Genomic DNA, 12,882 nt, shown 5'->3' on the forward strand with positions numbered 1-12,882 from the left:
CACGTTATAAATAAACGTATCATCAAGGGATAATGTCCCAATTAACCTGTCTGCATCTTTGTTTTGTCCCTGATCTTTGAAAGCCAACTAGTCGTGGTCCACACAAATGTGATCCGATTCCTAATTAAACAGTGAGATTGATTAGTTCGCTTTCAAGTAGTTAAAATCCCACAAGTGTTCACGTACTTTGCAATCGATCGGCAGGAGATTAGCATAGAGTAATTAATAATCCATTAGTCATCCAAGGGCTGAGCTAGAAATTATGAGGCAAAAATGCTGAGCAGCATTTTGATTAATTAATCATAATGGAAAAAGGGCATATACACGAAAGGCACTGTCTCGGCCATGGGAATAAGAAAAGAACTAAATAACCATAATTAATTAAGTATCTCCTGATTGAAACGAAGTTCTACTTAAAAGGACTTGATGTTGCAAGGCATAAATTAGCAAGTACGTGTTACAGCACACCACCCAAATGTGAAAAGATACATAGCATCATGAGCAATCAACCTTATAAACTTTGGGCAGATTGACTGCTCATGATGTTATATCATGTACGTCTACCAAGTCCTCGTCTCTCGTGTGCTGCCACCAATAACATAGTAACATATTTGCTGGTTTATCGGAAACCTCCACCAAGAGCTGGTGCCCAATAATCCGCTCCATTGTCACTCCCAACTTGTAGTGTGCAGGATATTGGTACTAGGCACAGCCCTCTACTCCTCAAGTCCTTCTTTACTTCCTCCTCAGAATCCTAGTTACGTTGTATTTCAATACAAAGAAATCAATAGACAGAAACTAACATGTTTTCTTTTAATCTTATCAAGATTCCAATTCAAAAATGTAATCTTTTTTTTTTTTTTTCCCTTTTGGGTGTGTTGCAATACCTGCTCACAAGCTGCCTTCCTCTTCATGCAGTTGTCATTCAAAAGCTGCATTATACACCAGATATCCCCTCCCGTTAAAAAAAAAAAAAAGAAAGGGTTCTTTTAGACTTTTGAATTGAATGTTCAACCATAGTAGACCAAAATTTATCTTTCAAGTGGCACCATGCTAAGATCAAAGCGTACAAAGCTGACGGAAGGGTTAATTATGCTTTCAAGGCATCTTTTACGGAAAAGAGAGGACAGTGAATTCGTAGCTTTTCCAGAACAAGCAACGCTTTCCCTAAATGCCTATACAAGTTAAAAGATCCAATAAAGCTTACCTGCCCAGGGTCTTCAGGGAATAAACAATTCCTCTCCCCTTGAGCCTGAAGAAAGTGGGGAAACAATCATTAATCAATTAATGGTACGTCAAACATTCATATATACAGACTCATGCGTCACATGCTTATATGTACATTCCTACCAGATATGCACATGCAGATTGCAGAACTCTCATGAAAAAGAAGAGGAAGGGAGTTAAGAATGAAGGGTTTTCAATTCTTTATTTTTTTAAAGAAAATAAGTGGAGGGAAAAATGGGGCAACAGCAATCAAAATCCTCATTGACGAGAAACTAGCTAGGGAAGTCCTTGAACTAATGAGCTATATTCGATTCTCATGTTAATCAAGTTTTTAATGCTTTGGAAATTAATTAATTAAGAAAAGCTGGGACGACTTGGCCCTTAAGATAGTATTATTCTTACAGATTGTTGTTGCCTCACATTCCCTGATTTACTGCCCAGGTACGGTGAGCTGAGGGCCTGCAAAATTCAATGGGGAATATATTTTTGAGAACTCCAATGACTGCTAAAGAATGGAAAAGTCTAAAAAAGAAACCAGCTGAGAACTGGTCCACTGGTGGTTCCTTTATAAGTTCAAGTATGTGCCATCACAAGTTCAGCATGGTAGTTTGTGAAAACGAAAGAGGAAGAAACATCACCTCAATTTGGCTCTGAAGGAATCTAATGTATCCAATAGCCTCTAACAAGACAGATGCCGTGTCTGTCTGCCAAAAACAAAAGCAAAAAGATAGAATTTTAAAAAAGCCCACCAAAATAATTCTCTTGTGTGTCTTCTTTTATGCTTAAAGAAAAACTGGCACATAAGCAATGAAAACCCTACATGATGGAAAAAAAAGGGAAAGTAGAAAGACAAGTGTCATCCCCACAGACAAGTACTACTTCTTTCTATGAATTTCATCCAAAAATAATAATAATAATGATAAAGAAGAAGAAGATTCTAGCTAGATAGGTATGTTTTAAACCATACAAATGTGCTAAATCTAGGTTGTTTGTTAGTTAAATTAATTGCTTGGAGTGTTAGAGCTTACCTTCCCAAATGGGGAAACTAGCTGGTGAAGGGCTGTTATTCTGTCCCCCAGTTTTTCTTTCCTCACCTGTGTTTCCAAACATGATATCACAAAAGAGATCAAGTCACAACTTGCTTGGAATTATTGTTATTTCACATTCTATCTAGTTAGATCATCTTGTGTGGATGTAATTCGTGAGAAAAGATGGGAAAAGAATCTTCATGCTCGGAAAAAAAGACAATCAGTAAAGACAACAATTATAGTCCAAAGACAACTTAAGAGATAGAGATAGTTTAGCTACAGCGGAAAATGAAAAACAGGGAAAAAGAATAGGGGATGTGAAAACTTACGAGCGAATCAATTCAACTGATCTTTATATTACCTTAAATGAAGACTGAGTTGAAGATGGCTGAACCCTAGCCTTCTTCGATGCCCCACCAATCGCTGTGCTGTTGCACTTCACAGGAAACAAAAATGTTTACTCTTGCAGTTTTCAGTCAAATTAATTTAAATATCTATATGAGAGAAAATAATGGGATTAAAGGCGATGAATTGGTTAATTTGCAAAGTTGAAGAACATATATATACACACACACACACATATTTCTCCTTTTTGGTACCTCTGAGGATCGATCCGGTGGAGGATGCCTCCCGTCAGACTTACTGCTAGAAAAGTCCAACATGTTACTGCTTAAAGTGGTAACGCATGAGGTGGGAGATGAGACTGGCATCATTTGGGACCATGTAGTTTTTGCAGCATGGAATTCTGCATTTTCATGTCCATACATATTATAGGCGCCATTTGCGGCTGAATTCTCTTGCTTCACATGATCAACTATATTGGACCCGTTTGGAGGTTGCTGCTGCAACAGTTGCTCTTCCCAGTTCTCCAATGTCTTCTTAGCATGCATCACACCAGATTTATTCTGATCTTGATCTTCCGCCACCAAGCCACCCCTGTAGAACCCATATAGATGGATAACAACTGCTGAGTATAAATTAGCATGACTCCAATTTGAAGTACAAAATTCAACTGTACTAACTTGACAGGCGCACACAGTCACGCACAGGGCAAAGAGGAGAGAAAGCATATATACAAGATTTCTTCTTACTTCAAAAAGTTTTTAGATCAAACCACATGCAAGTAAAATTCATACGGAAAAGTAGATATGACGGTGTCAATATTAACTCAAAAAAGGGAAAAGGAAGAAACTGAAGAAATCTAAGGGGAGGAAAAAAAAAGAAAAGAAAAATCCCAAGGGATACATAGGAGACGCAAGGAAGAAAGATTGAGAACATCTGCTCTCTTTTTTTCCTTTCCTTTTATTTTTTGGGTAGAAACAAGCATGAAAACTAATAGTAAGTAAATATGTTGCATGAACCTTAAGAAGATCGTCTACTGCTAGTGTTTTTCTTTTTAACTCGTCTAGACAGACAGTAGAGAGAGATCACTGAGAGGGAGGGAGACTTTACAAGAGGAGTTGACTCCATGACTCAGGAAGCTCCTGGTTATCAGCCCACGAAGATGGAGGAGGCGGAGGCATGTATTGAGGGAATAGATTGGGAGGAGGAGCCAAAAAAGAAGAAGGTTGTTGAGAGGGAGGCCTCATGTTATTGAGGTTCCACCAGTTAGGGCTTCCGGCCATCATTTGCTGAACCGGGGAGCTCTGTAGAAGATGACCTCTATTCATCGTTTCCTCTCAAGAAACGACGACTGACCCCAAAGAGAGATTTGGGAGATTTTCTTAAGAATCCCCTAGCTCCTTCTCTTTTTTCACTTTACTTTTCTTGAAGCTGCTCCCAAGACAAAAAAAGAGAAATAAAAGCTTTGTAGAAAACTTTAAGAAGTCTTCCTGGTCTTGATTAAGTATTAGAGTAGAGGAACAAGGAAGAAGCTCTCTTAACTTTCTCAAAGACTTTGATGGAGAGAGAGAAAAATTTTGAAATCATGGGGTTTTGAGAACCTTTGTCTTTTCATCCTCCCTTTCTCTCCTTTCTTTATTAGTAGCTTTCTCTTTTCTTTCTTCCCCTTTCTTTATTGTTTTTCTTTTCTTTCTCTCTTGCTAGCTTTTGCTTTATCATCAAAGTGGGTAGAAAAAGGGAGTGGCAATTCTCGCCAAGTAAAAAGCTTGTAAGGGAAAGAAAATGGATCCTGCTATTCTCACCTCTAATAGCACCATCTCTTCATCCCTCAACCGTACATCACTTTCAATCCATACTTGTACTTTAATTCCTTGGGTAAATCTCAGCGTCTTTTGGATGGTTAAGCTAATTAAATCCCACTCAGCTGCCAAATTGCCGAAAAAGTCTGGCCTATAAAATGCTGCGTATACTAATGGTTCTCTCGTCTTTTCGTTTTCTTCGTCCAAGTCTATGTCTATACCACAGTGAAGTCAAAAATTCGAGGTTGGACAGCAGGACCAATTGTACAAGGAAAAAGAAATATAGTAATAAGAAATTTCCTTCTTAGGTCGTCTCGCTTGTACGGGCAGTCCACAGATATGCAAATGAATTATGTACCCCGAAATAATACTTACCATACGCAGCTATAATTTTCCTTTAGTTACACTTATTAACGCTTTTGAGGGTACTCTTGATTGCAGTCTTTAGGGCCTTATAGAATTTTGCAAAGACAATCTGCATGCCACATAGTTGCAGGATTTCATTTTAGTGGTTAAAATTACTGGAGAGCACTAAAATGCAAACATCGACAAAAGCGTATAACATCTATTAATTTAGATAAATGGAATTTGTATATTATTATGTGTAAGCTTCAACATTTGATTGGAGGAAGAGGAGGGTTAGGTTGGGTGGTAATATGGAAGAAATCGTAAATACGAGATCCTGCATTTTAGACCTCCTATTTACAAAAAAAAAAAAAAAATTAGCATTTGATGATCGATAAAGATAGTTTTGCACAAAAAAAATATCTGTTAATTTAAATAAATTTAAAAACACGTGATAATTGCAGGAGAATTTTTTTTTTTTTTGGGTCGTAGCAGGATAATTACTCTAATAAAGTTTCATCTTTCATTATGCGAAAAATGGTAAATGGAAGTAAGAAAGTATATAAACCGCATGCAGCTTTTCATTGTTCTTTTTTTTTTTTAACCTATTTTTACCTTTTGTTAAATTTCTCATCTAAGTTGTTTTTCAAGCTATAGAAACTAAATGGCCAGGGCATCAGTTCAAATTAGTGCATGCGATTGAAAAGTCCGTATCAAAGGCATTCAATGAATTAAATGAAAAATATACTGTATGTTGCATGTAGGATGATCCATTTACGTAAATATCAGTGAAACACAACATGTTGCTTTTTCCAGTATTTGCAAAAGCACACACGTAACTTTGTTCTTCAAGACAGTTCATGTTAACAAACAGAAATTTGACATAAATACGCTGTGTCCTCATAATTGTGATCTCCCAAGACACACTATACCAATTGAGGAAAAGAAAAAGGACGTCAAGCGTTGCCAAAGATCATCTACTATGTAGTAACAATAATAATGACACTAGTTACTTGGCAATGGATCAAAACCTCCTCCCTTTATCTCTCACTCTCTCTCTTTTTTTTTTTTTTTTGTTCCTTCAACTTTTATCAATTCTATCATGCTTTTTATCCTAAGAAGTTCTGATACACCACTATGAAAACTGCATAAATCTAGAAAATATATATGACATTATAATTTTTTAGATAATGAAGATTACGCTAATTGAGCAAATCTAGAAAATACCCTTCCCCTCTTTTACATATTTTTGGACAAAATCATTTGTTAATTCTGATCTCCAACACTAAAGCAAAAATCTATGTGAGTCAATGACTCTAGCTAGTTTCTTTAAATCACCTCTGCAAGTGATAATTTTGGATGGTTTATACAAGAACAGATAACAAAGTTATCGGCCAGAATTTAACCAGCTGATCAACCGTGTTGGGTCCACACACCAAGGATAAATGAAACTCCCAGGTTCCTAAGTAAAATTCAGAGCAGTTGATGCATATATAGTAAAGATTGTGTATGCCAGTTATATAAAATCATCCGGTGAAGCTGATCATGATCATCTCATAAGTGTCGGTGTTATTATAAAGTTAGCTATCTTCGCATTGAAAACCAAACTCTTGTACATGGGCTGCATCAAAGTATAAGGTGAATGATATATAGTTTGCGCAATCATATTCTTGACCTTATTGATTTGTAGGCTTCCTCGCCATGTATGATTATCCTAAAGTACTCTAAACGATAGGGGGAAGAAGTACAAGAATCCAACAGTTCACAAAGTTTCACTTTCAACTGGTCATAGTAAAGCGTTTTTTGGATATTTACCTAACTTAACGAATCACTAAATTTGCCAAGATGTGATTGGCCAGCCCTTGTTTCTTTTTTTTTTTTTTTGTGTTTAAAACTGCATGAAAAAGAAGTGAATTCATATAATATTTGTTTATAATTAGAAATTGGAAGAGTATTCATTTTGTGTTAAAACTTAAAAAGAGTGTTTTAAATAAATGAAGGCTGCTTCAGGAGAGTACTTTAAAAGACAAAATTGGAAAAGAAAAACTGTTTGTAGATCCATTCATTTTCAGCCCAGTAAACACAGGGCGGACACTAAAAGCAAATGACAGACACGAGTATAGGTTTCATTCCCATAGTCTATCGCTATCCTGTCGTCGCGTAAAGTCGTAAACATTAACATTGAGAGGTTTACATTAATGAATTTTCTACCGATCTTAAGGATCATATAATTCTTCAAAAACCCAAGTGCTGCTAACTGCTAACAGGTACCAACCCATTCAACAAACAAACGCCAAGCCGGACAGGAAGAATACAAGAGTGATTATACTACAATAAAATTATTCTCTTGCCATAATTTAAGGAATATTTACATTCCGAACGTTTCCCTAGACCCAAATCTGATGGAGCTAGAGAACAAAGGAACCCTTAAATCTAGAGGGAGTGTGACTAGGAAAATGGGTATTCTTTATGGGTTTGAGTGAGAGGGTATTAAGGGGGCGCCAGTAATGAGATGTCTGGTCCGTACTGCTAAAATCTTTGTCGGGGGTTCCCTGTCTTATCCTACGCACACCCTTGTAATTCCCCCCTTCATTTTATTCCCATCTTCTTGTCCCCATTTTCCATCCCATTCCAAGAAACAAACCCCTCCTGCTTGTCCTCTTTCTCAGTTCATATTCCCATATATGCATGCACCCATCTCTCTTCCTGTTGCCTACGGAGAGATTGTACTGTAGATGTCTGCGCCATAATTTTTTTTTTTTTTTTGCAAGAAATCTTTTACTTACCAATATCTGTCGTTCAACATTCTATGTTCAACTTTCAAATACTTGACTGTAATTATTTACCCAATTCACAGACGAGGAGTTAATCTATTTGATTTACCAGCAAATAGGAATGAACATTGCATTGCAAAATGGAGGATGGACTTCCTATGCAAAAGCTATTATTGTAGTAGACAACTACACGTATGGTCTTCTTTTCCCAAAAAGAAAAAAGGATATCAAGAAAAATACGTTATACTTGTGGAATGTATTTTTCTTGGAATTATGAGTCTCGACGGTCCCTGTCAACTGATTTTGAGTGTTACTTCAAAATTACGACAGCTTTGCAATTAGTCATACCTGGGATACTATGTCGGTCAGTTAGAGTTGGTAAAATTAATTAACCTGTGATGAGAGAGAGGTTTGGTTTTGTTTCTTTCTGAAAAAAAGACATAAAGTATTGACGTGATGCATGTTTTTGTTTGGCATGATGATTTAATAAATTGACTACCAAATCATGAGAATTATGGTGGTATTTATGGTCAATTAACAATGTATAATGAATTGGACATTTTTTTTGAAACTTGGTATGTCGTTTCCTTGCAGTAGTCGAATAATATCCTTGAAAGAATGTGTTCTTTTGTTTCATCTCCTTCATGCTTAATCATCGGATTCCTCATAACATGCTTGGAAAAATTCCCCTTGAAATTGATCCATTATTCTTCTTTTTATGATCCCGACATGGCCTCTTATTATATTTAATTGGTAGTACTAGCTAGCTTAAATTTTGTTGAATTAGTCCCAACCTTGTTTCATTCATGATGGTGGCACTCTTTTAATTATAGCCATAGGTTAGCTTAGCCTAAGCCCTAGCAGCCAAAAGGAATAACACAAGCTGACTCTTTTAAGTACTAATAAAGAGACAAGACCACAAGAATTACTGATAAGTGATACAGCAATAATTTTTTATTGAGCAAATTATTCGGATGATCACTAAAATTTTGGAATCGTTGAGTTTTAACTACTGAACTATTAAAAGTCTGGTTTTGATCACTGAACTATCTAAAGTTTAAATTTCATATCATTCCGTCAAATTTAATCGTTAACTATGCCTCCTTCTTTTGTCTCGTGAATCATGCGAACACTCAAAATTGTAATGTTTAACGATTAAATCTAACGGAATGGCTCGATATTTAAACTTTAGATAGTTTAGTGGTTAAAACCAAACTTTTAATAGTTCAATAGTCAAAATTCAACGATTCTAAAAGTTTGGTGGTCATCCAGATAATTTGCTCTTTGTTATTACCTTTAATTTGTTACGTACGTAAATAGTAGAAACAGATTAAACCACATCTGCTTCCTGTGAGAACCACCGGTTTGTTTAAGCAATAATTCAAGATCATCGTTTCGCCACAATATTATGAGATTTGATATCACATATCAGTACAATCTATCTTTTTATAACTGAATTTTTATTTTAAATGACTGAATTTGGGTGCTGAAGATCCAGGCTTCTTTTTTTTTTTTTTAAGATGTTGGAAAGGGAAAAAGGGAAAAGCGAAATTGGAAGGCTAGCATTCCATGCAATTGTTAGAAAATGGCAAAAAGGTTTTATACAGGGATATAAAAATATCAAATGAGAGAGAGAGAGACAGAGTGTGTGTGTGTGTGTGTGTTAGTGAAACTTGAGATGAATTTTCAAAATACAAAACTTTAACATTTGTGTTACTTCAAGACTATTTTGCAAAATGGGATGTAGCCAATTTATTATTTGCACAATTTTATTTATTTGTATCATAAACACATTTTTCAATCACCTTTTTATCCGCATGCATCACATTAAAAAAGTGCTACAATATTTTTTTCAAAAAAATTATTCGAAATAATCTCCTATCCAAACACACTCATTATTATCTAAAATGTTATAGAACATATTGAGTTAAAGTACTATTCAATAATGTTTAGTGTTTACCATAACTATCATTATGCAGATCTACATACGGCTACATGCAGATTCCTTTAATGTGTAACAGGAATTCGAGCTTGAATCAAATTACCATTGGTATAATTAATTAATAGCTAACAACGGGCAAACTAATAAGAAAATAAATTAAAGAAACCAATTTTGTTTTTCTCTTTCTATTTTTTTAATAGTCGAACCATTCATTGGCCACAAAATGTGGCAAGCCACTTCAAGTGGCTTCCAGACGAGTAAGTGAGTCGTGCACTCGTATGAACCAGTAGGTGGTTCAGTCCCTTCCGGTTTTCTCCCGACCTCTTCAAGTCCTCCCCTCCCTATAACATAAAATAATTGTAAGTCTATTGTATCGAAAAAAAAAAAAGAACCCTTCATGTTTTTGAGACTGGAATTGAAAAAAAAAAAAAGAAAAAAAAAAAAACACAGGAACATATGAAAGAATAAAGTTAGCAATTATAGCATGTACGTATTATTCAGGAGGAAAAGGGTACAGGCTTGCATCTGAGTATGAAGATGTTGTGCGTGATTGTGATTTCAATTCTTACCCTAAAAGTCTAAAAGTTATAAATAAGAAATTGTTTTGCTTTTCTGCAAGTCAAGTGAGTAAAAACTAAAATGCTTCAACCATCTGGATAAGAAGGAATTGAAAACGAAATTATGTGGAGACGAAGATAACACCAAATCTCAGTATCATATAAACTAATGCAACAATCATTTTCACCACGAAATAAACAAACGATAAGACCTGCTTTTGTTGGTTAATCCAAATTAAGAACAGATCCCGATGCGAACCACCTCCATCATGCATTTGCTACTTTATACTTTTATTTCTTTTGTCCTGTAACAGATGATCATAATGATACCAAACGAGAAGGAAAGAAAAAAATGCCCTTCTTATATTCCTGAAATTTGTTTCATTGTAGAAATTCCTGTTACTTTAGCATCATATTTTTGTATATAACTTTGTTGGGGGGGGGGGGGGGTCCCTCTTACATTATATTTCGGGTAATGCGAAACGGCTTTGCCAAATGTGTTCATGCATATCTAAAAGTCTCCTTAAGCATAAGTCTGTGCATTTTAGTAAGAATTCTGCGAGAAATATAAGACATTTTTAACACTTATTACTCTGTGTAAAATTTAATTTTTATACCTATGTCATGAATTTAATTGCAATAGTGTATATAAGATTTACTATTATTACTTATATTAATTTGTTACAACCCCAGAAAAGATATTAATTACTTGAAAAGAAACTGTTGCAATTGGTAGAGTTTTCGAAGAAAACAATTGCCAAAAGAATACTCAACTCGAGCTTTCAATTAGACAAACTCGGAGAAACTCACTGCGATTTTACACTCCAAACAGTAAGAAACCAATAATGTAATAATCTGGGGCCATCGCCAAGCCTATGCTAGTCTAGTTTTTTGGACTGAGAGAGCATACTCTGTGAGACGTTTCGCAATATGAGTGGTTCGTCGGTCTAATTAAAGAGGAGGAAGAATCATGATTCTAACTTGAAGATGGTGAGATCCCCATTCTCTATAGCTCCTTTCTGTTTTCTCCATTGCAATTTCGCTGTTTAAGAAAAAAAAATTACTTAAATTGCTATTTGATACACCAAGGGCGAAAGAAGAAAGAACTATGAAGTCAAAGAAATAAAGAGCCAGCGGACTATTGCACGAGACAGGATTTATCCAATTCGCACTCTCGAGTAGCAACTGCGAATTCTCTTATTAAAAATAAATAAATAAATAACTAGAGTGCTGGACAGGTTAATTTCGAAGGAATGAGGACCTCCCACATCTGATCAAGTGGGATAAAAGGTTCCATTCATCATTCTAATAGATAATTGGTACCATTATTAGCGTAAAAAATTAACCAGGTTTTATTGAGAATTCGATCGGTCAATCTAAATGACGCAATTGGAAATCAATTAATTACCGACAATGTAAATTCGATTGTTAGACTTAAGCAAGCTGATAATCAGCTATCAAGCTTCCGCTTTGCAAGACAAAATAAAAATGTGTCTGCTGATTAGATGGTGACAAAAGAATACTTGAAAGTTAAGATTAGTTAGTGAAGAGAATGAAGCAAGGACAAAGTATCCGTGAATCACACCCGCCAAAAATAATAATAAATCACAGGCGTCACAGGTACCGAATATAACTACCAAAGCTTGTCATGTAGCTCTGTCTCGAAGCTCACATGCTGGGTCACGTGCCTGACAAATCGTTCAACTATAGTTTATGGTCCTGCTGCTGCGGGAATTTACTGAATCCACCACACTAGAAGACGAACAGCAAGCTCGGACCGGGTAAGCGGCCCACATGCTCAATTCCCCACACGTGTAAGCCCAAGCGTGCGAAAATTGTGGTTATTAGTATTTTTTTTTTCCTTTTCGCGAATATTTGGTGATGATCATAATTAGAGAAACATATTATAATGTTCAAAAAAGCAGGTTAACTTAAACCTGGGCCAAACTTCCACGTGCAATCACAACGCTGTCCACTCAGAAGGTGGCTAGAGAGCTTTCTTGGTTTTTCTAATTGCCGTTGTCAAAATGTACGAGTTCTGAGGAAATTCACGCGTGATTAACTTGAGCTGGATCGCAGTTTTTTTGAAAAAAAAATAATTGATTAGAAAAGATCTTTTTGTTTCAATTTTCAATCAAATATCATAAAACGACGTATGAGAAAAAATTCCAATGTTGCAGGGAAAAAAAGTTCAGAATGTATACTCCGCACCTATGCTTATGGTGCTAGGAACAATTAAGGAAAAAAAGAACACCAGCTATCTGGACTGTTCGAATATAAAGCATTTAATTTGACATGAGAAAAAGCATTCAAAACCATGGATTTGCAACTTTAAAAGTAGGGAAAATGATCGGTTCCATCCCTCACATTTCGCAAATTTTTTTTTTTAATCCCTCACTTTTAAAACAAAATAAATTCATCTTTGATATTTAAAAATTGAAACTATTACATCCCTAAACCCAACTTTCAATCTAAATCAAACCGTCCAATAATAAATTTCGAGAATAGAATTGATAGATCACTTAGTTGACTCTATCACATTCACATGACATTTATTGAATAAAAAAAATTAAAAATTATAACATAAAAAGGCTGTTGCTAGTCTTGGAATAATAGGATTTCTTTTTAGGTAAATCCTTTTATGTACTGTTGGTATATATACACTTGTGAATCTAGATATAAATCATACGTACAAAGTTTATTGTTTAAATTCAAATTAAAATGATGTGGTAAGTATTTAGACCCGTCATGTATACAATGACAATATAAAAAAAAAAATTAAGCCTTCTTTTTTATGCTATAATTTTTTATTTTTGGGTTCATTAAATTTTACATAAATATCAAGTTGATTTAATCAAGTGATCTACT

The 12,882-nt window shown here is 35.2% G+C and overlaps 1 protein-coding gene across 1 annotated transcript; it reads right to left on the minus strand.

Moving 5' to 3' along the window:
- Window positions 1–260: 260 nt before the first annotated feature.
- LOC113775309 (transcription factor bHLH68) lies at window positions 261–4,205 on the minus strand. The gene is made up of 9 exons (XM_027320128.1): window positions 3,708–4,205; window positions 2,855–3,191; window positions 2,617–2,691; window positions 2,256–2,321; window positions 1,866–1,931; window positions 1,630–1,686; window positions 1,208–1,252; window positions 888–932; window positions 261–754 (listed from the first exon to the last, which is right to left on the minus strand). Exons 1-9 carry the CDS (start codon window positions 3,923–3,925, stop codon window positions 620–622), a joined length of 1,044 nt encoding a protein of 347 aa, XP_027175929.1. The 5' UTR covers window positions 3,926–4,205; the 3' UTR covers window positions 261–619.
- Window positions 4,206–12,882: the final 8,677 nt, after the last annotated feature.

The sequence above is a fragment of the Coffea eugenioides genome, chromosome 6 (genome assembly GCF_003713205.1).
Source record: "Coffea eugenioides isolate CCC68of chromosome 6, Ceug_1.0, whole genome shotgun sequence".
Classification (NCBI taxonomy): Eukaryota; Viridiplantae; Streptophyta; class Magnoliopsida; order Gentianales; family Rubiaceae; genus Coffea; species Coffea eugenioides.